General features: G+C 39.6%; 1 protein-coding gene across 4 annotated transcripts in view; it reads right to left on the bottom strand.

Annotated features, from left to right (window-relative positions):
* Positions 1–1,093: 1,093 nt before the first annotated feature.
* ROS3 (RNA-binding (RRM/RBD/RNP motifs) family protein) overlaps positions 1,094–27,958 on the bottom strand; it is a 43,979-nt gene continuing 17,114 nt past the window's right edge. For all 4 annotated transcript variants that reach the window (XM_077366189.1, XM_077366191.1, XM_077366193.1 and 1 more), the window contains exons 3-5: positions 9,978–10,196; positions 8,378–8,869; positions 1,094–2,733 (exon numbers count right to left, since the gene is read on the bottom strand). In XM_077366189.1, the coding sequence (XP_077222304.1) occupies positions 1,555–2,733; positions 8,378–8,869; positions 9,978–10,196 (1,890 nt within the window). In that variant the 3' untranslated portion in view covers positions 1,094–1,554. The remainder of the gene's footprint in view (positions 2,734–8,377; positions 8,870–9,977; positions 10,197–27,958) is intronic.

The raw sequence follows: 27,958 nt of genomic DNA on the forward strand, positions 1-27,958 counted from the left end.
AATTTTTCTTAAAAAATACGGCGTGTTCGGCAAGGCTTCTCATTCTTGCCAGAATAATCGGGCAGAAACATGATAACAAGAATCTTCCGAAGAGGACCAGAGTCCGCTTCAGAAAATCTCATTAATCCAAAAACGGGCAGAACGGCCCAGTTGCCAAACATTTCTTCATAGGTTTTCAGGATTTCTGATTCGCCACATGGAAGAATTTACGAACAACACCTAAGGGAGCATTCTACTCATTTTTTCATTGCGGAAAATTGAAACAAATGATATTGATGCTCCCCAAAACTGCCTCGTCCCGCCCATTTCTCTCATTTCTATCTTTCAAGCGAAAATTTGCAGTGATTTGCAATGAATTCTAGAAGTAAAGTGAAGAATGAGAAGCTAAACTCAACTCAACTAAGCCTTTGTCCTAAACTAGTTGGGGTCGGCTAATGAATCTTTTAGAAAATGTTCATGAAGAAGGTGAAAGAGTCTACCCGGCTCAAATTGACTAAGTCTAATCCTGACACTAGCTGGGTTCGTCTACATGGATCATTTTCTTCCATTCTCTCCTATACAAGGTCATGTTCTCTGTTACTTTCCTAGCCATCAAGTCTTTGTTCACTGTTTCTACCCAAATTGTTTTCGGTCTGCCCCTTCTTTTTACTCCAACAACTTGGCACGAGTTACTTTTTCTCACTGGAGCATCCAAAGGCCTACGTTGGATATGCCTAAACCATCTTAAGTGGGTGGCGCTCTCTCTTCTCTTCCTCAATTGGTGTCACCCTGACCTTTTTACGGATGTTTTCATTTTTAATTCTATCTAACATTGTGTGGCCGAACATCCATCTAAGCATTTGCACCTCTGCTACACTCATCTTATGCACATTCTGTTTCATATAGAATGAGAAGCATTGAAAAAAAAATCTTACACCCGACTGAAAATCAGGTGTAAGAAAAACAAATTGGGCTCTCTAAACTATCAAAGCAGTTATAAGAAAAAGGTTGCAGTTAATTTTTCCTTGCAGCTATTTTCTGGACCAACATGTGGCATGTGGGCATGATCAGGAACGTTGATCTTACCAGCGAACAAATAGCACTGAAAGACTGATTCCCAGGAAAAAATAATTTCTGGATTGAAAGAGCATTCAGAAAGATCCTGACCACAGAAATGAGCTTGATGGTGACTGAAATCTATTGTCTTGTGTCCTTGTTTTTGCATTGATACTAAAATAACTTTCCTGATGATTTCAGAGAAAGGAACCATGGCTTCCAAAAGTAGCAGCTCAATTACATTCAGAGCTCTTACAAGTAAGGTTCCCATTAATTACTTCACGAAAAACCCACTAAGAATTGTCCCTGCTTCACATCAGCCTTTTTTTACAAAATCAGCAACTTCAGACCTTGACAAAACAGAACTACCAATTCGCTCCTTGCCTCTTCAGTTCTTCAACTTCGTTCTTAAAGAACAATATCTAATAATGATACAAACTATAGAGATAAACTTGATCAAAGTTTTCCTTTCTACGATGCCAGTTTCGGCACTGTTTCAATGCAGAAAGGTCCATGCTTTCAGAAATCACGACTTGACGTGCCTCTGGAATTCTTGGAGGTACTGTCTTCCTTACTTTTCTTCTTAAGCAACCCGCTTAGAGCTGCTTTTGCCTTCGTCCACTCCCTCTCTGAATCAGCGCTCCTCATGAAGGTGCAAACTTCGCCGATACCAACAGCTGCTATAGATGTTTTCAGTACAGAGTCATCTTTCTTTTCAGGTTGTTTACCGCTTGTATTCTGTAAACTCTCTTTCGGAATACTCTGCTCGCCTTCCAAACCAGATTGGACCCTCTCTTCCTTTTCTAATGTTTCCACATTGGAGTTATGGGCAGCAATGGCCGTATCTTTATGGATTCCTGGCTTCTCAACTTCCAAATGTTTAGAACTGTCTCCATTAGGTAGGTTTCCTGTATGCTTTACTGAATTCTGTCCTTTGTTTCCAGCGGACATTACATCAGAATCGCTGGACTTTGGTAATTTCTCAGGAGCAATGTGCGGCAAAATATGTGAGATACTGAATGAACTGTTGCCTGTCTCACCAACGAGTTGTTTCCATGAGGACTCTTGAACCCACGAATGACCTTTGCTTGATTGATGGGTACCAATGGGTTGAGTTTCTGCACGGCTCTCCGGCTTTTTGGAATGGATTTCTGAGCTCTCTTTCTTTCCAGGTCTGGGCAATGCAAACTCATCTACGTTGCTTTCACTTGCCAGAAGTGAAAGTGCACGGGCTTTCTTGTTAGGCCTAGGTTCTGATGTGGACATGACAACATTAGAATCATTGGGTTTTGGTAATTTCTTGGAAGCAATAGTCGGCATAATCTGTGAGATACTGAAAGAACTGTTGCCTGTCTCACCAACAAGTTGTTTCCATGAGGACTTCTGAACCCAGGAAACACCCTTGTTTGATTGAAGGGAACTACCAATGCTTTCAGCTCCGGCAGAGCTCTCCAGCTCCTCTGAGGGGATTTCTGAGCTTCTCTTCTTTCCAGGCTTGGTGGATGCAAGCTCTTCTTTGTTGCTTTCATCAGCCAGAAGTGAAGTTGCACGGGCTTTCTTGTTTGGCATAGGTTCTGAGGAATTTTCCTTGGCAGGCTCCGAGACATTAGTGGAACTGATATTCTTCCTTTCCTGAGCCATTCGCTTCTTTCCAGAAGACCTGTCGTTAGAAGGTTGGAATTTGCTGTATGTTGATCCCTGGAGACCCAAATAAGGAAAAGGAAAGTTGATGACATGCAAGCAGATGAAAGAAAAAGTACTTTATGCCCTGTACAATATATATATATATATATATATATATATATATATATATATATATATATGAGAATAGAGTTCCTGAGCTCGAGCATAGAAACAGGGGGGTGGAGCCATTGGGGGGGTGATCCTAACCAATCATTTGGAAGGCCCCATCATGGATGGGGGCCCTACCAAAAATCAGCTCCATTGGATCACCAATGGGTGTCCATTTGTGGGGCAAAAAATGGGCAGATACTGTTTGTCCACAAATCTGTTCATTTTTTGCCCCACAAATGGACACCCTAAGGTGATCCAATGGAGCTAATTTTTGGTGGACACCCTACCAATGAATGGGCCCGTCAAATGAATTTGGATCCCACCCAAAATGTGGCCCCACCCTGTTTCTGTGCTCGAGAGCAAATAAGCCTATCTGCGCTCGAGCACAGGAACTCTCTCTCTCTGTGTGTGTGTGTGTGTGTGTGTGTATATATATATATATATATATATATATATATATATATATACATATGAGAAAACAGTTCCTACACATGTGTAGAGAGTTCTCTACACACTAGCTTAAAATACAGTGGGGGCCCACATTGTTTGGGTGATCCAAGCCATCCATTTTAAACGCCATCACATAGATAGGGTGTCTACAAAAAATCAGATCCATAGGATCATCCCAACCCTACGATTTGTGGAGGTAAAATGGATGTCTTTAAACCTTCACAAATTAGTCCATTTTTTGCCTCCACAGTTCGAATGGTTAGGATGATCCTATGGATCTGATTTTTTGTGGACACCCTATCTATGTGAGGGCCTTAAAAATGAATGGTTTGGATCACCCAAATAATGTGGCCCCCACTGTATTTTAAGCTAGTGTGTAGATAACTTATCTACACATATGTGTAGGAACCGTTTTCCGTATATATATATATATATATATATATATATATATATAAGAGTATGTGTATCAGATTGAGCTTGAGGGCAAGTCAAAAAGGAAAAAGTTGGAGGTGGATGGAAGGTGGAAAACGAAATCTCAGAGGCAAGGGGATTGGTTTTGCTCATCCTGTGCTTATTATAATTTCAAATGGAGGAATAGGTGTCGATGGTGCCTTCAGAGGAAGAAGGTTTCATCATCCTCAGTGTATTGCCCGGTGGCTATGGTTCAGGACGGAACTAGAATGTTTGATCAGTTCTGGAGACAGCGGTCATGCTCGTCCTGTAATTATTCCAATTTTAAACAACGGTCTAAATGTCGTTGTTGTCACCTGGATCGAAAACAAAACCCTTCATATCCATCCCCCACCACATCAGGGGCTGGAGGCATGATAGCTCCGGAAGCTGATCCATGGCATGATTCTGAGGTAATTTCCGCCTCTCTGGTGGAAGATGGATCTCCGTCGATCTCTATTTCTGGAAATGAGGTAAAAACAAGAATGGATTCTCTAAAGGCATGTTTGGTGGGTAGAAGGAATGATTCGCCTGGATCCCTTCAGGATCTTTGGGAGTGGGCCAAAAAGTCCTGGAATTCTCCCACCCTCCCTTGCCCTTGCTTGCTCTCCAACGAAGAGAACCTTTTTGCTTTTGATTCCGAAGAGGTGGCCTCAAGGGTTTTGGATTTGGGAGTCGATAACTGGGAAGTATTCCTATCGTCTCTTTCACCTTGGTCCCTAGATTACACCCAGGGCTCTGAGACATTATGGGTTAACTTTTTTGGTATTCCATTACATGTGTGGGCCTCATCGATGGTGGAAGCCCTGGGAAATCTCCTTGGGCAGGTGATGGAAGTTAAAATGGAGGGTCTCCATAATTAGCGTAAGTGCTTTGTATCGGCCAAAATCTATGCCCCACGATGGAAGTTTTCTTCCTCTGTGAAGATTCGGATTTCCAACCATTGTTACACAGTTGGAGTTTCCATTCAGGGTTCCAGAGGCCCCTTTTTTATCCCTGGAGTTGGTCAAAGAGTACCGTCGTTGAATGCCCCACCGGTTAATAGGCTGTCGGTGCCCCCCTTGAGCTTCAGACTAGGTGGTCAATTGGTGCACTGGACCCCCATTGTCAGAATTCAAATTTCAAATTTCCAAGGGTCAGATTTGGAAATTTGCAAGGGTCGCTTCCCGAGCCTGGTCTGAAAGGACATCTGAGTTTCAAATCAGGACCGCGAGAGCAGGGTCCTGGATTAGCTTAGAATAATAGATTGAGTAGTGAGTTATATTTGCCCAGGTTTAATCGAGATCCTGGAAATTTTCATCAATCCTTAGAAGAGGGTGGGCCCTCATACGTGGCATGTTCGGTATAAGAGCAAGTTCCTGGGGCAGTCCTTCTTCCTGACATTTAGATTTATTTGATGATTCTGGCGTCTCTCTTTGTGTAGCTATCAAAAAGAGGTTGTATATTGGTGTAAAAGTTTAAAAGGATATCTTGGAAGATTCAGTAGACTTGTCAATCCCAGGAGTTTAAAAGTTATCTTTTTTCCTGGGGAAGTAAAGGGCCTTATGGAATTTTAATTACGGGGGCTTTATTAATGTGTAGCTGTTGAAACGTAATGATGGAGGTGATTGGGAAGTGTAAAAGACATTTGTCGTTTCGAAGTTGGCGGTGGCTCTTATACTGAAGGAAGAAAGTATGGGGTTTATTTTTCCACCAAAGAAAAGAACCAAGGGCAAGTATCTCACTAAAAATGGATGCCCAAGACAGGGATTCATATGATACCCCTTCCCTTCGTCTTCAAGTTGCAGGAAGCGCCCCTTGGAGGTGCTAGAAATTGCGGAGGTTTTATCAACTGTAAAAGCTATGGTCTACAATGAAAAATTGGCGGTTGTGTCCCTACCAACCCCAAGAGAAAAAGTCAATATATTTCTTAAAAGACAGTGGAAATCTTTTAAAGAGGCTGCCAATAGGAGGCCGGCTACATTCTTCGAAATTTCAGGTATGCATAATGTCAAGGAATCATACTCGCCATTACATAAACACCCCCTGTTCACCAAGCTTCTGGGAGATGAAAGGACAGAGCAGTCTCTTCATTGGGAAGAAAAGAGGGTGGCAGGGATTAAGAGATTAAAGGCTTTGATTAGCCGGAAACGGGTTGCCAACGTTGAGGATCGAAAGGAGGATGATTCTGCGGACTCCTTGGTTGAGGAGCAACTAGAAAATGATCTTAGGAAGTGTGCTGAGTAGAAGGGAAGTTTTATTTTTTGGCCCTGCACAGTTGCATGGATTATTGGCGAAGGAGTTTTTTGGGATTTACGTCAAATTGCATTATCTCTATGGGTGATGGGGGGATGCTATATATTTGGGTTACTAGCTGGAGGAGGACTTGTGTTTAGGTTGGCCATAGGAATTGTTGGAATATATAGGGTAGATAGGTAATGGCACCATGGAATATAATTTCACCTTGGTTTTGAATGAGTCCGGTTAAGTATCCTTGTCCCGGTTCTGGGTATGCGGTATGCCCAGTCCAATTCACTGGTATTTTGTAATGCAGGACGGGACCTCTGGTCCCTAATGCCTTTCTAATATCAATGAAAATTGTCATATTTCAAATATATATATATATATATATATATATATATATATATATATATAGTAGAAGAGAATAGGAGAGAATTATTTGAATTTCTCTCAAAATTCTATGAGAATTACACATCACTTTTTTTGACTTTTTTTAACAGAGGCACCCATTCAACCCACATATTTTCAATCCTACCCCCTCCTTTATGATTTTTAACGAAGGCACCCATTAAAACGACATAATTTCAATCCTACCCCCCTCCTTTATGCTTTTTTAATTATGGAAACCTCTATAGATTGGAGAGCTAGGATCAGCCTATGGAAATGATTTTACGGGCACAACCTATTGATGTTGCGTTCCATCACATGGACGGTTTGGATCAACCTATGATGTGGTCCGTACAGTTCTTTATCGGCCTGTGCATCGCACGGGGTTTTGTGGGGTTTTGTACAGTTCTTTGTCGGCCTGTGCATCACACGGGGTTTTTTACTAGTCTAATACTATATAGCATAAGAGAAAAGGGAGAATTATTGTCCATTTAACACGTCAATGTGGATGATTTTGACGTTTTTGCCCCTCCCCACATATCTGTACATGCTATCTATGTGAGGGTAAAATCGTAATCTACATACGCAAAGTACAGACACAGGGTACCTGTCTATGACAATTATGGAAAAAAACTACCAAGAAGAGGTAGAGACATATGACAATGACGAAAGAACTACTTTATATTACTCATGCAGGACACTTGCAAAATATTGACGGATTTCGGGTACCTGAAGAACAACAACAATTATGCAAACCTCTATCGATTGGAGGGCTAGGATCAACCTATGGAAATGATTTTACGGGCACAACCGATTGATGTTGTGTTCCATCACATGGAGGGTTTGGATCAACCTATAAAGCCACATAATTTCAATCTTACCCCCCTCCTTTATGCTTTTTTAATAAAAAATCTATAGGGTGATCTTAACCATCCGATTTAAGAGGAACAACATATTATGGAAACCTCTATAGATTGGAGGGCTAGGATCAGCCTATGGAAATGATTTTTGGAGCACAACCTATTTATGTTGTGTTCCATCACATGGACGGTTTGGATCAACCTATGATGTGGTCCGTACAGTTCTTTGTCGGCCCGTGCATCGCACGGGGTTTTTTACTAGTGTGTGTGTGTATATATATATATATATATATATATATCAATTGCATCAAATCAAATTTTCTGAGAGTTCCAAAGAAGATATCAGAAGAAACAAAGGTGTTGATCATGTGGAAAGATAGAATTACTGATATTTCCTTTTTGCGTGTAAGGGGAAGTAGAGGAGGCTGACTGTTTAATTCGAGAGGGTAAAAATTCAGCACTTAGAGTGGGCCCTTCTTGTATCGTGTTTTCCTTTAGGCTCCATTTCTTTCATCATAAAAATGGACGTAAAATTTGTTTTATGTTGTAAAAATGTACCTAAAACAATTTTTACATCCATTTTTACATAGAAAGAAACAAAGCCTTAGTAAAAATTATTATAGCTTGGAAGAAAAAAGGAATTTGGATGAATCAATCATTTATAAATGCTATGTAAATAATCATTTATAAATGCTACGTAAATAAATCAAGAAAGCTAAAGATTTTTATAAAGAAAAGAAAAGGAGGCATTCTACTCACAAACATGAGGTTTTCATACACGGTGTTGTGAATCTAAACAAGATATCTCGTCCTTTCAAGTAGATAAAAAATTAAAAATAAAAGATCTTATTGCTAGTTTGAACACAAAGAAAAGAGAAGAGAAAGGAAAAATCCTTTGCCCTAGTGAAAGTTTTTATCCATTTTCTCAGTATTTTTACCTTTTTTTTTCTTTTGAATGATAATCATCTTCTCAAAATTCCAATAGAGAAAGTACTGTGTTTAGAGTAATATGCAAACATTTTGCATTCATTTTCATAAAAGAGAATTCAAACCGAGAAAAATGTGCCAGCAGTATTTGGGTCCCCTACAGAGCCTTTAGGCATCTCAAGAAAATCATCAATCATGCAACTCCTTATCCACAAGCAAGGAAAGAAAATGCTTCAACATTTTAACTTACATACCTGATCCGCTGAAGCAATTCCCCATCTATATGTATGCATCAAACCCAAATTAGGGTCATTTCCTGCCATCACTATGTTGGTCACCAGGCCATCCACATCTTCAGCCTGAGTTGCTTCCTTCTCATCATTAGATGCATCATCAATATGGGACTCGGAGTTGTTTCCATCCATAGTTGGCACTATCTTGCTACCTGTGGCCTCAATATGGGACTCAGAATTGTTTCCATCCATAGCTGGCACTATCTTTCTACCTGCGGCCTCCGTATGATCTTCTCTTTCAAAGAGCTTGTTCATCACAGAATTCATGATATTTAATTCTTCATTGTTTATCACTCCAATTTGGGTCTGGAATGAAAGGTCCGCCCTGCCTGAAGTTTCAGAAGCCGCACAATGCTCCTCACAGTCGCAGAAATGGACTGGGAGGGAATGAACATTAATACGTTGAAAACTGTACTTGTGTTTGCCCGTTCCACTGTAAGGCAATGATTTCACCTGTATTACAACTTACAAGCTTCAGTGTTTGCTGCAGAAAAGCTCTAGTCCCAACTATGGTTGTTACAGGTAAAGTTTAATGAGATTTTTTTTTTTCTGGATGATACCGGTCAAGTTCAAAGTTGAAAACCAATTAAGAACATACTTCAAAAAATTTAAAAAAAAAAAAAAAAACAGAATTATTACATCAACCCATAAGGAGCATCTTCGAAGTCAGCGACAGTTTTTTAATCAATCTACAGTTTTACAAGCGCTAACTTAGTGATGGAACCCATAAGCAATGTTTGGAATGACAGCTATTAATTCCTTTTTTTAATGGTGACAGTTATTAATTCCTTTAAGGAGAAAAACTACCTTACTCAAATTTTCATGTTACAGAAATTTTTTTTTTTTTTTAAATATGTTATAGAAAAATCAATGCTTAAAAACTTGAACTCGACTTAAATCTCTCAAATTCCATGTTCAATTAGGCCAAGTCAATTAAAGAGAACCGCCATAATTGATTGACCTAAGTATCGAGAGGATGCCTGTTCCAGTTCTCTAAAACTTATAACCATGCGAGAAACGGATTGATGAGATCTTGGGAGCGACTCCGAGTCGCTCCGTAGAATCCCATCTTTTTAGGGTGTAAAACGCGCAAAAAAGTAAGAAAATTTAGAAACAGGCTTCTGGTGGGTCCGGTGAGTCGAACAAGATTTTAGGGATTCCCATTTTTTTTCGTTCTCTACCCCTAAAAAAGTGGCGAAGTCATCTAGATGGTTGCCGAATGCAACCATAGTTTCTCAAGTGGAGAGAGCGAGGTAGGGAGGGTGAGAGGAGAGACTTGAGAAGGCATGAATGAGTAGAGGGTGAAAGGTTACTAAAAGTAGGGAAAAATAAATCAATCATACTTTGAGTGGAGTTATTTTGTTTCCTTGTTTTTTTCAGCCTTTTCTTACTCCTCCTGCAGTCCCTCTCATGTCTCTCCCTCTCCCAACCTCCATCATTGGGTAAGCTAATATTCCACAGAAAAAGAATTCATAGCAGCCAAAAATGCCTTAAAGTAGGCTCACTCGATTCTGAAACAAGAAGCAGTATATGTTGAAAATCTGTGCATCAATAAGCTTACCTTTCTTAATCTCGGAAAGAAAATCTGCAGCTGCATCTTTTCCTGTGTCATGTGCTTGGAATTTCCTGACGAACCCTTAATTTTATCTGAATGAAGAGCATCAGGTTTGCCCTTTATGGGTTCGGCATCCTCTGCCCACTCCCGCCTCAAGCGGACAAGGTAATGTTCTTTAGCCTTCTCAAGTCTCAGCCGCCCACCTTTCCAAACACAACCATTATACTACACCAATAACAAGTAAAAATTAAGACAACAGCCATATCCAACACACATGAAATATAAGAATCAACCTAAAAATCCTCGAAATATCTACTGAACTCTGTCATACATTCATCAGTAAAACAAAGAAAACATAAAACAATGAATAATGGCATTCATTGAGACCTTTTTTTTTACTTAGCATAATAATGCCAAAAATAAAACAACATTTTCCAGTTGGCTGATTGTGAATTGTGATCATAAGTGCATTTTAAAATTAAAGTCTTGCCAAAGGCACCACCTGCGTATATTCCTAAGAGTGAGTTTGGATGACCATGAAAATAAATGGATATGGAATTTATCACGCTTTAAACTTGGACTTGGATGAGAAACTTAAACAATCAAACCGAGTTGACTCAGGTGAGTCAAAGGATTTTTTATTGACTCGGTGGGGAGAAAATCAGAATCAGACAAGAAACTAGCCCAATGAGAAACTAGTTTGAGTTGACTTAGGCAAGACAATGATTGATTCAGGGAGTATTAAACAACGCAATTTACATAGCAATATTTACGTACATGGGAGGGTTGCTTGACTGCAAAAATACCAAATTTTGAAGGGGAGCACAGTTGCTTCTGCAGGGCACCAAAATGACAGTGCCACATGGGTCACAATATATAATGAGTCCACAATATGGTGGTCTCATCTTGCACACAACAAAAGAAATCTCAGTATTGGGGTTTCTTGGTTATAAGGGTCTATTTGAGGCAATGATCAACTAACGGCATTCTTGTCTTTAGCATTTTCCTTTCGGGAGAGGATAAATCCACCCCATTTTTTCACTCCTACCCTTTTACCGATTGATATTAACAACTGGTAAACCAGTTAAAAATAAAAAGAATTAACTCTCAGGTGCCGCTACAATGAGACAGAGAGAGAGAGAGTAGGTGGTTCAATCAGAGGCAGTTATGTGCTGACGATTGCATCGACACCACATTCCCTGCGTTTTCTAACTTTGCGGGTAAAATTCACCACTATTCATTGTAATTGTCACATCTGACAGTATAATAAATGATGTGATTCATAGCTGCAGGCCCTTCTTAATTTAAAGAAAAAAGGTAGTGGTGGTCCCCCATTCTAAAGCTAAAAAGCTCTAGATTGTTCCCTCCAATAAATCTCTTCTTACTCATTTGATTCAAACCTAGGGTTCGCAGGTTCTTTTAGAGAAATTTAGCAGCACAAAGTGTCTAGAGTTTCAATTAGACCAGCACATTTATTCCACGAACAGATTTAAACATCTAAAAATCATCAACTAGCAACTAGGGTTAGCAAAGATTTATAACTCTTGAATCATTACACAGATAAGTTAAATTCGCCCAAGTATAATTTGCAAACATACAGTCATATTAAGGAAATCAGATCTATAAATGAGGCAAGAGAATAATTTACCAAAAGGTCCACAATGTGAAATAATGTAACATAAGTAAACTAGGGCCCAAAAGGTACTACAGTAAAGGTAGGGTGGTCAAGGTAAAAGTATGGTGGATGAAGGGCTGATCAAAATGAGTAGGACAGCAAAATATATATATGAAAATGAGTAGGCCTGATCTCACACGATCATGAGTGCTTCGACCTAAAATCCCAACATGTAGGAAGTCTCAAGAGGAACAAGAGCACGAACAGCAGCTATGATTCGCCCCAACTGTTGTACCAGCCACCAGTAATGAAGAGCTAGGGAGATGGATGAACGTGCAAGGAAATCAGCAGAGGTATAGGCAGCAACCACAAGGTGATGACGAAGCAAAATAACCGTTGTGACTGCAGTTTTCATAAAGGTTTGTTCCAATCGCCGTAAATATCGTGTAAAACAAACTAAACCCTGTGTGTTCTAATCGATATAGCTGTCTGTTTACGTGGTAAAACTATTTCCGAGAAAATCTTAGTAAAACTTTTACAAACCCGTGCTTTTAACCCACGATCTCGTTTCATTGCCTCTTTTCCCCTCTCCAGCTGTCACACCTTTGCTCATTTTTTATTGTCTTTCTTTTCTTTCTTTTTTTTGAATGGTCTCTTTCTCTGTTTCCATAACTTATCCATTTTAGATTGATCTGATCCGTCTCCAGTTTCATTCCAATCTATAACTCCAGTTTCATTTTCGGTCGTTATGATCTCGTCTCCAGTTTGACGCAAAGGAGAGAAGGATATTTGTTTGACTGTAGTTTTGTGAATGGATTTTGGGATTTTTTTATTTTGGATTTGGATTTTGTGGATGGAATCGTTTGACAAGGGTTTTGGCCCGGTTTCAATTTCATAGTAGATTGATTAATTTAAATGCTCGCATCCTGCAATGTCCACCATCGCATCTCGCTTGCTTTCTTCTATTTTTACTCCACCTTCACAATAATCCTCAAATTACCCTAGACTTGAGATCTATCTGTACCCAACCTAGATTTTTGATGAACACAATTCACAACCAAAAGCGTGATCTGAAATCTACACCATTCATTAAGTGCTCCGTATTGTAGATAAACCAAGATCCATAAATCTTTTAGACGAGAGGATCCTAGCCCACCGGAAAAAATGATCATACAAACAGACGGCTCAGAAAAGTTCGAGTTAAGACGTAAAACTATTGGTCAATGGATCAAAGGAAAAGAAAACCTTTACAATGATGTTCGCAACATATTTCACATGCATGAAAAAGAGAATCACACACATAAAATAAATTGGGATCAAATTTCCCTCTTGCGAGAAGAGGTTTTATTAATTTAGGTAGGGATCGTACACTTCCGGCTCTGTTGGCCGTTAATTACATTTCTTAAAAAAGAAAACACCTCTGATCATCCATCAAGAGGTTCCCTATCTAAATACAACTTTTGATTATCATCCTAAAAAGAAGGTCCTGGAGAGAGAGAGAGAGAATTTGACTCTGATGATTTTTGTTTTAGACTCTTTTGTAAAAGATTCTCCCGGAAGAGATAAACCTTTGAGTCATCCCAGATGATTTTATTTAAACTCTTTTGTAAGAGAGTTCTCCGAAAGAACTCTTTTGAGTCATTTCATCTTTCTCCCGGATCCCAGCAGAGAAAGGTCTTCTTTTCATCTTTCTCCCGGATCCCGGAAGAAAAAGGTCTTCTGGCATCTTTCTCCCATACACCAAAAGAGAAAGGTCTTCTTTTCATCTTTCTCTCGTACACCGGTAGAGAAATGTCTATTTTCATCTTTCTCCCGTACACCAGTGGAGAAAGGTCTTCTATCTTTTCATCTTTCTCCCGTACACCGGTAGAGAAAGGTCTTCTGGCATCTTTCTCCCATACACCGGAAGAGAAAGGTCTTCTGGATTTTCATCTTTCTCCCGTACACCGGTAGATAAAGGTCTTCTGACATCTTTCTTCCATACACCAGAAGAGAAAGGTCTTCTGGCATCTTTCTCCCGTACACCGGTAGAGAAAGGTCTTCTGGCTTTTCATCTTTCTCCCGTACACTGGTAGAGAATGGTCTTCTGGCATCTTTCTCCCGTACACCGGTAGAGAAAGCTCTTCGTTTCATCTTTCTCCTATACACCGGTAAAGAAAGGTCTTCTTCCAGAGACTCAAAAGGACTTCTCTCCTTTTTTAGATGTAGTCTGCAAAAAAATGGTGCATGGGAGAAAGATGCCAGAAGACCTTTCTCCACTAGTGTACAGGAGAAAGATGAAAAGCCAGAAGACCTTTCTCCCGCACACCAGTAGATAAAGGTCTTCTGGCATCTTTCTCCCGTACACCGGTAGAGAAAGGTCTTCTTTTCATCTTTCTCCCGTACACCGGTAAAGAAAGGTCTTCTTCACCTTTTGAGTCTTCTGGAAGAGACTCAAAAGGACTTCTCTCCTTTTTTAGATGTAGTCTGCAAAAAAATGAAAAAAAGAACTATTAGTTTTGGGAAATCTTTAGCTTTCCTTTCTTTCTCCGCTTCCTTCTTTTCCTCTTTCTTTGCGTCACTTCTTTCCTCTAAAGGATGCGATCCTTTTTCTCAAAGATCGGATATCTATTTATAAAAAATCTCTTGAAGTGGTTGGCAACTGCCACCTCATCCCTCATCCCTCAACTTCACGATCTTCACTTCCCCTTTTGTGGGGAGTTACATAACTTCTTGTTTTTTTTTTGTTGAAAAGTAAACGACTCACTTCTTCCTTCACGAAAGTTACTTTATTCCCTACAGTTTAGGGATTTCTCTTCCCTTAGTCGTAGGCTCTTTTTTTTTGTTCTCTTTATTAAAGTACTTTGACTTTATACTCATCATTTTTTCACTTTTGGGGAATAAGTTAACGTGTACTCACCCCTTTTTTCTCTTCTTGATTTACTAAGGGAATTTACTATATTCCCTATTTTATAAAATTTCAAGTCCATCATGCAAAATTTTTACTCTGAAATTTGTTTACGACGGTTTTACTGCGATTGGAACGGACCCTAAAGGAAAATCAAGTAGAGTGAAAAGGAGAGAGAAAATAGGGCTGGATCTGTTGCAACTAGCTGAAATACAACAGAATGAAACGGGACAAGAATAACAATGACTGGTTGTCAAACGGATAGAAGTGAAAACAGCAGATCATTAAGAGCTAAGATCCTTTGTCCCCGGACTGAAAGATGGCCTTTAGCCTTGAGGCTCAGGGATGAGAAAGCGGAGGGATTGGACTTGTACTAAGTGTAGGTATCATAACTTTAGACGGCGAGAAAAATGCCGATGGTGTCCATAAGAAAACCAGATAGTAGGTCTCCCGATGGGTTTGACACCATCCATTCCCCAAACGCCAAAGTCACCGTCTAAGGATGCGGAAGGAATTTGGCCCGACTCAGGTGAGATCATAACCAGTACTGAGGAAGGAGTTCCGGTCATCTCAAAATCGGGAAAGGAAATAGATGAGCGACGACAAATCTTAAACACTTGCTTGATAGGAAGGATAAAGGTGGAGGAATGGAATTTAGATGATCTCTGGATCTGGGCTAAAAACTTCTGGGGTATCCCATCCCTTATTAGACCTGTGTTCTTGCAAAAAATGAAGTCCTCTTCATGTTCGAACACGCGGATCTAGCCTCCAGAATCTTGAAGATGGGAGGAAAGGCCTGTGTTATTTACCTTCTTTCCCTTACAATGTGGGATCCAGAATACCAACAGGGGGCGAAAGCAATCTGGGTCAAATTTTATGGAATTCCTCTCCATGCGTGGGTGACTTCGACTGTTGAAGCATTGGGAAGAATCTTTGGACCGGTACTGAAAAATGAGAATGGAAGGAAGCCATGGTCAATGCATGAGTTATGCTTCGGCAAAAATTTACGCACTGGAATGGAAACTGTCCCGGCCATTTGCTACTCATCTCCGAATTCAAGATAATTGGTTTACTGAGGAATATAAATTCATGACACTCAGTCATTGGAGAAGAAGATGCCTCAATGGGGGAAAAGGCTAAGCCGGCGAGAGTAGATCCACAGCCGGTCGGTTCCAAAACACGCTGGAATCTCGATCAGGTGCGATCTGCGGTGGGGCCGAAGCCAAATCAGGATCCTATAGCTGTCAGGGAGGTAGCCTGTGAGAGGACCATTGATCAAAGGAAACGACAAAATTACTCTGAACTCAAGACCCCATCGGAACCCACAGAGATTTCAAAATTCAAATTTCAAGCTCAAGCGAAAAAGAGTGGTGCGTATCCCAAGGCAGCACTGGAAGATCAATCAGAAGATATCCCTAATCTCTTCGTTGGGGGTATCATGAGGCCGAAAAACAATAGAACTACGCCCAATTGGGTGGAAAGGAGTAGCCCCTCACCACGTCAACATGGCCCTCCCCATGCTGGAAAATACTTGGGTGTATCTGAAGGAGTAAATGCTGGGCAGGTGAAGCACATTCTGGAAAAAAAATCTGGTGAGATAGAGCGAACAGCCCGCAGATTGAAGGCAAAAGTGAAAAGGCACGTGGGATACTCAAAAATGGTAAAGCCGGGGTTAATTCTATAGGAGTGGTCACAAAGGTAAGAAAATCTCAAAAATCCAAGTGGAAGCAGAAACTTGATCATCATCTGTCGGGCTAAGATTAGGGAAAGTGCCTTCGGAAAGAATAATTCCAATCGAGCAAGATCGGACCATAGCAAAAGGGGTCTCCCATCTGACCATCCTAAAGGAAAAATTATTGATTGGGCATCTGAAAGGGTTGATCCTTTTGACCCTTTCAAGAAGGTTGAGGTCCTCTCTTGAGAGGAGATACTGGTCATTGGGAGTTTTTTAATCTTCGCTCCCAATGAAGCTGGGATTCTGGAACATAAGGGGATTGGGGGAAGACAGGAAGATCCAGGCAGTCAAGGATTTTGTCATTCAGCGAAAACTTGACCTGGTGGCAATTGTGGACTAAAAAATAATGGGTGCCACGGATAACCTCATCAACAAAATATGGGGCAGAAACCATCGGGAATGGGTTGCTAAGGAAGCTGTGAGATTAGCGGGAGGAATTATAGTAGTCTGGAAGGAAGGCAGGTTCCTTATGAAAGAACTCAAGGTTGGACGTTTCTCGATCTCGATAATAATCACTTCATCGGGCTGGGATGTGAAGTGGATGCTAATGGTGATTTATGGCTCGGTAAGGGCTAGGGAGAGGAATGAACTGTGGAATGATCTATCTTCTATCCGGGCAAGATGGCAGGGGGTATGGATTGTCGGTGGAGATTTTAATACGATTCGTTTCCCATCGGAAAGGAATACTTCTATTAGAATCACAACAAGTATGAGGAAATTGTCAAGCTTCATTCAGGATATGGACTGCTTGACTTGCCTCCGCAAGGAGCGAGATTTACCTGGTCAAATAATCATGACCGATTAGCAGGCTAGATCGAATTATTATATCTGGTGAGTGGGAAGAGCATTTCCCTCTTCTTAATCAGAGGGATTTCCCCAAAATCCTATCTGATCACAACCCAATTATGCTGAATATTTCTCTGGAGGACCGCGACCTTTCAAATTCGATCTGGATCTTTTAGAAATCCAAGGATTTCACAATAACTTCAAGAAATGGTGGGAGGAGTCTATTGTTCAAGACTGGAAGGGATATATTTTGTGCAAGAAATTGAAGGCGGTGAAATTGAAAATAAAAGAATCACAAAAAATAGCAGATGAGGGTAATAAACGTAGCAAGGAGGAAATTTCTATAGCTCTAGAATTCTTGGAGGGTAAAGAAATTGAGGGCTCCTTTTCGGCTAGCGAGAGAATTGAAAGGTTGAAGCTTCTGGAGGCGTATGAGGAAATTCTAAGGAGAGAAGAAATTAGGTGGAGACAAAAATCAAGAGTCACTTTGGTTAAAGAAGGCGATCTCAAATCAAAATTCTTTCAGCGAGTGGCAAATGGGTGACGTCGAATTAATACTATTATACTTGCTTGAAGGAGGGGGATTCGTTGATAGAAGATATTGACTTAATCAACAAAAGAATCATTGATTTCTACTCAGGGCTATACACAAAATCAGTTGAATAGCGTCCGAAATTAGGGTGTTTACAATTCAAATCAATCAGTCTTGGTCAACGAATTTCACTGGATCGAGATTTCACTAAGGAAGAGGTTGAATAGGCCATTTTCTCCATGAAAAAAGACAGCTTCGGGACCGGATGGGTTCCCCATGGCTTTTTCCAAAGATACTGGGGTATCATGAAGCAAGATATCATGGCTTTTATCTATGAATTTCAGGAGAGAGGAGTTATTAGTGAAGCAGCAAAAGCTACATTTATTGCGCTAATTTCAAAAAAGCAGGGGTGATTGGGATTAAGGATTTCAGACCGATCAGTTTAATTCACAGCGTTCCAAATATTGTATCCAAATTGCTTGCTCGAAGAGTGAAAAGTTGTATGGGGGGCATCATTTCCCATTTTCAGGGTGCGTTTGTCGACTCAAGGCAGATACCGGACAGGGTCCTAATAGCTAATGAGATTATTGACTCTGTCAACAGGGAGGAAGCCCTGGCCTGGTCTTTAAGATTGACATTGAAAAAGCATATGACCATATAGATTGGGAGGTTGTTGATTTTATACAAGAACGGATGGGTTTTGGCATGAGGAGATTTTCGAATTTTGTACTAGAACTGAAAAGTTGAAATTTTATCGTTATAGATTTTGGTCTTGAAACTATTTTTAATAGATTCCAATGGGGGTATTCCGTTATTTACATGTAAAATAGTAAATACATTTACTTAAATGACTTTACATGTAAATATTAAGAACAGTAAAGGAGAAGAGACAAGGAGACAGTTATGATGTAAATTCTTGTGACTTGTATGAGTCCTAAGACTTCGAGTCAACTCAGTCCGACTCGTACGAGTCACCACACGACTAGTAAAAGTTCCCAACACAAGCGAGTCAACCTTCCGAGTTGACTGGAAAAACATATGACTCGATTCGTGAGTCGACTCTTACGAGTCAAACGAGTTTGACAGCTATGCCCGTCACCCAAGCGTCTATGATGTAAACTCTAGCAGTGGAAACAATGAGGAAAGGCTCTGACAAATCTCCTAATTGTCTCCCCGGAGCTGGTCAACAATCACCCTAAACTTCTCATGGCGAGCTCGTAGTCACTTTAACACCACTTGTTACATCTACTTAATGTTATATTGTTATGAATGAGGTCCTCGGCTTCAGCACTACCTCGACTAGGGTAGTACGAAGGTACGAGGGCTATAAGGTAGAGAATGGAGGAGCCAACGATGGTCTCCAAAGGGGTACATCCAGGGAATGGGTAATGGGACTACGGTAAGCAAACTCAGCTTGAGGTAGAATTAAGTCTCATTGATGATGTCTCTCGGGCTCTCGCCTGTTAAGCATCTCAAATAATTCCCATGGTTACGATTGATCACTTTCTATATGTCCATCCGTATGGGGATGATAGGCACTACTAAACTGGAATGTAGTCCTCATTATGCTCCACAAAGTTCTCCAGAAATGACCAAGAGTATCCGAGCTACACAATGATGGGGACCATCCTTAGGCCCATATTCTTATTTGTAAGCGTCTTTTAGGTGTTTTTAAGTCCATTAAGTTAGAGGAGGGGTAACATGGTCTTTTTTCATCAAAATCACTTAAGTTCTTTAAGTTATGAGTATTTAAATATGCACCACACATCTAGTATGATAATTTTAAGTCATTATATTATTAGAGGATATTTTAGTCCAAAAGTGAGTTTTTTGTATAGGACTTTACAATTTTCTAGGTCCCTTTCTTTTTCTTACATATATATATATAGCAGAAGAGAAAAGGTTTGAATTTTCTGAATTATTTGAAAAAGCTGTGGAATTAACACGTCGACGGTAATTTCGAGTCATTCTTTCCTGTCGTTTTCGTTTTTATAGGTATTTGCTAGCCACCTTCTCCAAAGGCTACGTCTCGCCCATCCTTTGCAATTGTATGTGTTCAGAGATTTGTCTTATTAGACGTGGTGAATAGACGTGGTGAAAACTGCACGGAAATACTATTTCTTGAAAGGTGGCTAGCAATAATAAGTACCGAAAGAAGCTACCAATAATAATCATTAGGTACTAAAGTTTTGGAGGAAAATTACAGACAAAGTGCTTGAAAGTCGCAAAATTATGGAAAAAGTACCGAAACGGGTACCTGTATATGACAATTACGGAAAAAACTACAAAGAAGAGGTATAGAAATATGACAATTACAAAAAAACTACTTTTTTTGAATAATTTTTTGAGGATATTACGAATTCAGGATACCTTTAAAAATATTTACGAATTCCAGGCACCTTAAGAGGAAAAACATATTATGGAAACCTCTATAGATTGGAGGGCTAGGATCAGCCTATGGAATGATTTTACGGGCACAACCTATTGATGTTGTGTTCCATCACATGGACGATTTGGATCAACCTATGATGTGGTCTGTACAGTTCTTTGTCGGCTCGTGCATCGCACGGGGTTTTTTACTAGTGTGTGTGTGTGTAGATATATATATATATATATATATATATATATATATATATGAGGAATATGTTGGTGCGCTTAAGTGGTTATAACGCCTCCCATTTGTTTAAATGTTTGGGTCCCGCTTAAGCGAACCAATGAGAGGCGTTATAACCACTTAAGCACACCAAAAAAATGGTGCGCTCAACACCTCTCTCTCTCTCTCTCTCTCTCTCTCTCTCTCTCTCTCTCTATATATATATATATATATATATATATATATATATATATATATATATATATATATATATATATATGGGGTTAGTGTTTCTAGTCTGCCGGCTAGAAAACGTTGTCTAGTTTGTCGGCTAAAAACACATGGGCCCACATTGTTTGGACGATCCATCATTTAAGAGGCCCGGACATAGATAGGGGGTACCCAAAAAATCAACTCCATAAGATCATCCTAACCCTTCGATTTGTGGAGCTAAAAAATGGACAGATTTGTGCAGGTTTAGGGCCGTCCATTTTAAGCTCCACAAATCGTAGGGTTGGGATGATCCTATGGAGCTGATTTTTGGGGCACACCCTATCTATATGTCAGGGCCCATCAAATGAAGGGTTTGCATCACCCAAACAAGGTGGGCCCCCGCTGTTTTTTGGCCGACGGACTAGAAAAGTGTTTCTAGTCGGCAAACTAGAAACACTTTTCACTATATATATATATATATATATATATATATATATATATATATATATATATATATATATATATAATTATATATATATATATATATATGAGAATGGTGTTCCTGCGCAGCTACTCAGATAGCTTATCTGAGCAGCTGCTTCAAAAACTCATGTGGCCAGCCATCTGAGCAGCTGCTTCAAAAACTCATGTGGCCCCACATTTTTTGGGTGATCCAAAGCATTCATTTGGAAGGCCCTTCCATGGATAGGGTGTGTAACAAAAATGAGCCCTTTAGGATCATCCTAACCCTGCCATTTCTCGAGGGAAAAAAAGGTTAGAAACAGTGTCTATCCATTTTCCCCTCCACCTTTGATTGGGTTAGGATGATCCTATAGGGCTGATTTTTGGTACACACCCTATCCATGGAAGGGCCTTTCAAATGAATGCTTTCGATCACCCCAAAAATGTGGGCCACATGAGTTCTTGAAGCAGCTGCTCAGATAAGCTATATGAGCAGCTGCGCAGGAACACTTCTCTCTCTCTCTCTCTCTCTCTCTCTCTCTCTCTCTCTCTCTCTCTCTATGTATATATATATATATAATTATATATATAGAGAGAGAGGAATAGATTGTGCGCTCAAGTCATTATAACGCCACCCATTGGTTCCTGTATGTGGGACCCAGACATTTAAACCAATGGGAAGCGTTATAACGACTTGAGCGCACCAACACTTTTCTGATATAAATATATATATATATAGGGGGGGCGAAGTTTCTGAGGGACACCTCAGAGAAGCTCCAATACAATCGATATCTAACATAACCCAAACAACATAGCTACCTACCCTATTTATATGAGCTTGCTCAAATAGCTATCTGAGGTATCGCTCAGAAACACTTTACTAATATATATATATATATAGCCTCATGGCACTATTCTAGGATGATATGCAATGGAATGAATAAGATTTGAAGCTCTCTCTCTCTCTCTCTCTCTCTCTCTCTCATAAATAAATATGCCTTTTTTTGAATGGTAGATGTAATGCCTTTTGAAGTGTGATGCTTCGTATTAGGCCAGTTTTCTATCCATAAACTCTCTTCCTTTATCTTCTCCTTCTCTTTTCTCCCATCACTTTTCACATCCTTCCTGTTTGGGTTTATAAACCGCTCTCTTTCTATCTCTATCTTTCTCCTTTTCCTGATCTTGATCGCTTTTCTTGATCTTGATATTGATCTCTTTTCATGATATTGATCACTTTTCTTGATCTCGATCCCTTTTCTTGGTCTTGATTCCCTTTTCCTGGCCTTGATTCTTTATTTCCTTTATCTATCCTTCTCTTGATTGTTATAGATTCACATTAATGTGGTATTAGAACCTACAATTTACATCAATTTGGTATGAAAGCCTAGGTTTGAATAGCTACTTGGGATATCAGGAGTATGATGGGAAGATCCCAACCCATTGGTCGTAATCAATACACCTATGAGGATTAGAGGCATACGAAGATTTTCTGGATTTACTAAAAAAGAATGTCTTGATTGGGTAGAAGTATTGGACTCATATTTATGGCTGCATAACCCAAGCGATGACCAAATGATTTCCATTACCAGGACAACTCTGGTCGGCATACCTTAGACCGGTGGCTAGCACTGACGCAAAAACGACGTGTAATGGAAAAATTACCTATCACTTGTTGGTGTGACATGAGGGATCTAATTTGGGAAAAGTTTGAGCCTAAGACTTTTCACGAATGTAAAATAATGCGAGTTAGAATGATTCGAAAGGAACATTTTGAAAAAAAATGATTCAAGAGGAAAAAGCCAAGGCACAAGCAGTGAAGCAATCCACATATCTGACGATCGAGAAACTTGGCGAAAGTACCGGACTAAGCAAGTGTACAAGAAACAAATCACTTTAGCCATCCAGATTCAGGCTTCTGTGTGAGGATTGATAGCGCAGGAAATGCCCGACATCAAGCAACACACTAGAGCTACAGTCATCATCTATAGTCAATTCGGATAGTATGTCGCTCACTCACGATACTTAAGGATACAGAAAGTAGTCATCATCAATCAAAGTGGGTTCAGTTAGAAGATAGCCTGTGAATATTACATGGGGATCAAGAGGGCAACAACCGGCATCAAACTTGCTTGGAAGAGGAAAGTTATTGGCGATAATAAGCAAGAGCTTCGGATCACTCCAACAAAGTCATTAATCATAGTATTTGGAAGCCTCTTGGATTCATGGTTTTAAATTTCGGCCGAAATGAAACGAAATAGCCGAAGTTTTGGCCACGGCCGAAACGAAATTTACATGAAGTCACTCATTTTTAGCCCTTCGTATCCACCGAAATTTTAAAAAAAAATCCGCTAAAATTTATGAAATTTCAACCAAAATAGCTGAAATTTCCACCGAAATCGCCGAAATTTACACCGAAAGTTTAGACATTTCGGTAGAAGTTTTTATAAAATAAAAAAAAGCGAAATCATTATGATATGTTTTTTACATGATTTCGGCCGAAGTGGCCAAAACCGACACCGAAACCGAAATTTAAAACCTTGCTCGGATTTTTGCTACTTAATCGGGTCAGCACTAGCGAGCATCTACACATCTAAGCAAACAGAAGAATCATAGGGTTTCCAGCCTATGTTGTCACGGTACAAGGAGTCCATCGAAGGTGGACCTTGTGATCACATTACTTCAAACCTACAACACAATTGCCCAAAGCTTATCGTGGGTTCAAAATATTTTGTTCTCTAGAAAAGACACCCGTTTATAGATTGTGCGAGGATCAAAGCCAATAAACCCCCACCTGTTGTGCCAATAATTATATTCGATAGGATCGAATCTTTACAAGCCGGGGACTGTGATGGAGACCATCCTAGGGCCCATATTCTAATTTTTAAGTTCGTTGTAGGTATTTTTAAGCCCATCAAAATATAGGCGGGGTACCACACTCTTTTTCCATCAAAAGCACTTAAGTTCTTTAAGTTATGAGTATTTAAATAGGCCCTACACATGAATTATGAACATTTTAAGTCATTAAGTTAATAGAGGATATTTTAGTCCAAAAGTGAGTTTTTTGTTTAGGGTTTTAGAACTTTCTAGTTCTCTTTCTTTTTTTAATATATATATATGTAGTCTCAGAGCATTTCTAGGATGCTATGCAATGGAATGAATACCGATTTGACGTTCTCTCTTGTGTGGATGTAATGCATTTTGACATGTGATGTTTTATATTAGGTCAGTTTTCTAGTTTTCTATTTTTAAGCTCATCTTTCTCTCTTTCTTTATCTTCTGCTCATTTCTCCTATCACTTTGCTCACCCTTCCCGGTTGGGTTTATAAACCCCTCTTTCTCACTTTCTCCTTTTTCTTGATCTTGATCTCTTTCCTTGATCTTGATTTCCCATCTTGATCTTGATCTCATTTCTCAATCTTGATTTCACATCTTGATCTAGATCACTTTTCTTGATCTTGATCTCTTTTATTGGTCTTGATTCCTTTTTCTTTATCTTGATTCTATAATTTCTTTCTCTCACTCTTGGCTATCAATATCACGTATTCACATCAATTTGGTATCAGAGCATAGGGTTTACATCAACAAATATGTGTGAAATGAGACTTCTCAAAGACACTAACAACAATGGCAAAGATGGACTCAGCCCTTGTAACAGTCTTGATCAAAGATGAATCACATCACATCCCGACGGGGGCTAACAACACCAAGTAACAGATAGGTCATAGGACCAAATAATGGAACTATAGAGTACAGGTACACAAGAAATCCAAAAGGAAACCTCTGACAAGCCATGACAGGCCATAAAAAACTGACATCGACACTTAAGTAATGTTAGTCTCTCACCAAGGAGTCTAGCATCTACATTCATTGTCGCTAAAGATGTCACACATCCTTCTATGGACTAAGGGCATCCCTTACCGGTCTTGTCGTCCTTAATGAAGGAATACGTCTTCTTTTCACCATCAAGTGTGGGCTTACAATCAAATTGCCAAGAGTGCCCTAGTAGAATAATACACACCTCTAATGGAGTGACATCACACCAAACCGAGTCTTTACAAACATTTCCAAAGGAAAAGTTTACAAGATATAAGTTTTGACCGAGACCTTGACCCCGCCTTTGATCCATGCGATGCCATATCAACGGATTAACATCTCAGTCTTAAATTGTAACTGTTCTACCATCATGATAGAGACCAAGTTATCAGAGCATCCACTATCAATAATAATAATGCATATATTTCCACCTGTCATACAAGTGGTGTGGAAAAAATTGTTTCTCAACAACGCATCCATGCCTAGGTATGAGGGGATAAATCATCACGATGAATCACACAAACGGCCTCACATGATCCCCATCCAGGATAGCCTCATCATGCTCTCCCACAAACTTGTATGTCAGCCCTTGTCGAGCATTTTAATCATGGGAAGCGTGTTCTTCTTCAAACTTGATCTTATCCTCACCATCTACGAGTTCTAAGGATTGAATGCCCTAAGTGGGCAATCAGATGACCTTTGACCTGTGGTTCGCCAAACTTAAAGCATTTAAAGGTGTTAATAAGTGGTGTGGGTCCTAGAAGCCCATGTCCCACGTTTGTCTCACCTACATGAACTTTTGTAACATTGCTCTTAGCAAGAAGAGAAAAGTTTAGCCGACTAGTCATAGGAACCCTAGCAGTCGAACTAGAGAGGCCTCTATCGGTGTCCTTTAGTTTAATGGGTCATCTTCTCAGCCTTTAGGGCAAATCAGAAGGTGTCATCAATGGTGAGGAGGGTGTAAAGGGAAACCAAATCCTAGATCTAAAATAGCAGCCCATTGATGTATCGACCAGTAGCCCACTCTCCATCTTCAACCAATGTATTACGGGCTGTCAAAAGATGGAACTCTTCCGTGTCTTTCCTCACAGGTGGGGCTCCTTGCTTAAGGCCGAGCAATCTCTAGTAGAGGGTGACCTAAGATCAGATAGCAAGTACGAAATGCATAAACCAAAATCGTAAGTGTAATAATCATATACTACATTAGTATGTATTATATAATTATATTTAAATGAAGTGAATCCAAAATGTGGTGCATGCATCATTTATAAATATTTATATGAATTACATGTGAAATTTGGCCGGTACTAAATTGTTTGATATGTGCGACAATGCATGTCATTACGTATTTGATGGTTTTAAACCATTATGGATGGTTATCTTGCTTATAGGATGATTTCTGAGTGTGTATTTCTGCTTATTCTAGCCTTTCCTGAAGTTCATCTTCAAATTCCATCATTTGCATATGTTTTCATATGTTTCCTTGATTTTACAGGATTTTCCACCAAAATTTCCAACCAAAACCGAAACATTTTCCGTGACAACCGAAATCGAAGCCAAAACTGAAATTTAAAACCTTGAGGACAGGCCACACAGGTTGACTAATCCTACAACTTTTGACACAAAGAAGCTATGTTAGCTAAGAAGCTAAGTACGACAGGTGTATACTATTGGTATATCTTTGGGTAAGTGCTGAAGGTTGTATCATACGATTTGAAGCTTCTAAAGGGTACGTTTAACAAGTGCTACAATTATAATCATACACAAACATGGTTTAAAATTTCGGCCAGGGCCGACACCGAAAGTACATGACTTCGGTGTCTGCCTGGATTTCGGCCGAAATTTCAGCATTTTCTATTTTTTTAATTTTTCTGAAAATTTTGGGTTGTTACAGGACAGGAATTTTTTTTCCGATGACTGAATTTCGGCCGAAATGTCAGTTTCGGCCACTGCCGAAACCGAAATTTTAAACCCTGTTCACAAAAAGCATGCTGGAACCATAGAATTAAAACCAAACAAGAAATTGATTATTACAAAAGAATTGCATTAAATTAACACCTACAATTGACACCTTAAGAGTGCCAAATAAGGATTTAATAGAAATGGATTGGAAACTTCATTGATATTCTAAAAGTGTAGTCCCCTATAAAGTTTAAATAGTAAATCCAAATTAGACTTGCAGTTCACAACCTCAAATGGAGAGCAAACAACACTCCAATATGGAGGATTTGACCTTTCAAAGGCAAATTCCAAGGGAAAAAGTTAAAATTTAGGGATTTTAGCTTTAAAACAATTAGCTAAAAGTAGCAATGGATTTGCGAGGCAATTTCGAGGAAAGCCGTTTTGTGGCTTACTTTTGCAAAACAGAACAGCCACCTCATATGAATTAAATGAATACGACAAAATCTGCCACAAGGTGGTTGTTGTCTCGTGCAAAACTGAGACGGGAAATGGCTTTCCACAAAATTGCCTAGCAAATCCCAAGTAGCAAGAGGTTTTTAAGAAGGCTTAAAGATGATCCAAAATTTAATTTTGAAATTTATTTTCAATTTGGGGTGGATTTGACAAATTGGGGTACAAGGGCGAGCCTTGGCGCAGCGCTAAGGTTGCTCCATTGTGACTTGGTGGTCACCGGTTCAAGTCACGGAAACAGCCTCTCTGCAAAGGGTAAGGCTGCGTACATCTAGCCCTCCCCAGAACCTGCAATGGCGGGAGCCTCGTGCATTGGGCCGCCCTTTTGATAAAAAGGAAAGAACGGGAGAAGATTAGAAGAAAACATTTAAGAAAGATAAGAATGAATTTTGACCAAATTGTGAGTTTGAAATCAAGAATTTAAGAAAGATAAGGAATATTGAAAGAGAAGATAGAGACGTGATTAAGAAATACATGATTTCACTCAAAAATCCATGATCTCAAACCAAGGAATCCTGGGTTCCATACCAAGAAATCTGCAAAGAGTCACACCCTGTAAGAAAGTGAGAGGTTCACCCAAAATTCTATATTCCTTTCATCATTCCAAAATTGTACAATGATTTCTCTTTTTATGGGATGGGGAGTTTTGGTAGTTACATAACTACTTGAGACTTTCCTTTTAAAAGAAAGAATGCCACATAGAAATGAGTGATTTTGGTAGGAGATAATTGTGAGAGGATATGCCCTAAAAAGCAGTAGAATGACATTTATTAATTAATAAAGGTTTATTTCATGACATGTAATTATATTAATGAATGTGTGTGATGTGCTTGTTTATTGACACATGTTCGTCCTTAGATAGCATAGTAGAAATGACATGCTCAAAGGATTCACAGATCCAAGGGAGCAAGGAGATATGGCATCTTGGTTCTATGCAAG

Source organism: Tasmannia lanceolata, unplaced genomic scaffold (genome assembly GCF_043159265.1).
Source record: "Tasmannia lanceolata isolate RefF3 unplaced genomic scaffold, GAP_Taslan_0.1 ptg000023l, whole genome shotgun sequence".
Lineage (NCBI taxonomy): Eukaryota > Viridiplantae > Streptophyta > Magnoliopsida > Canellales > Winteraceae > Tasmannia > Tasmannia lanceolata.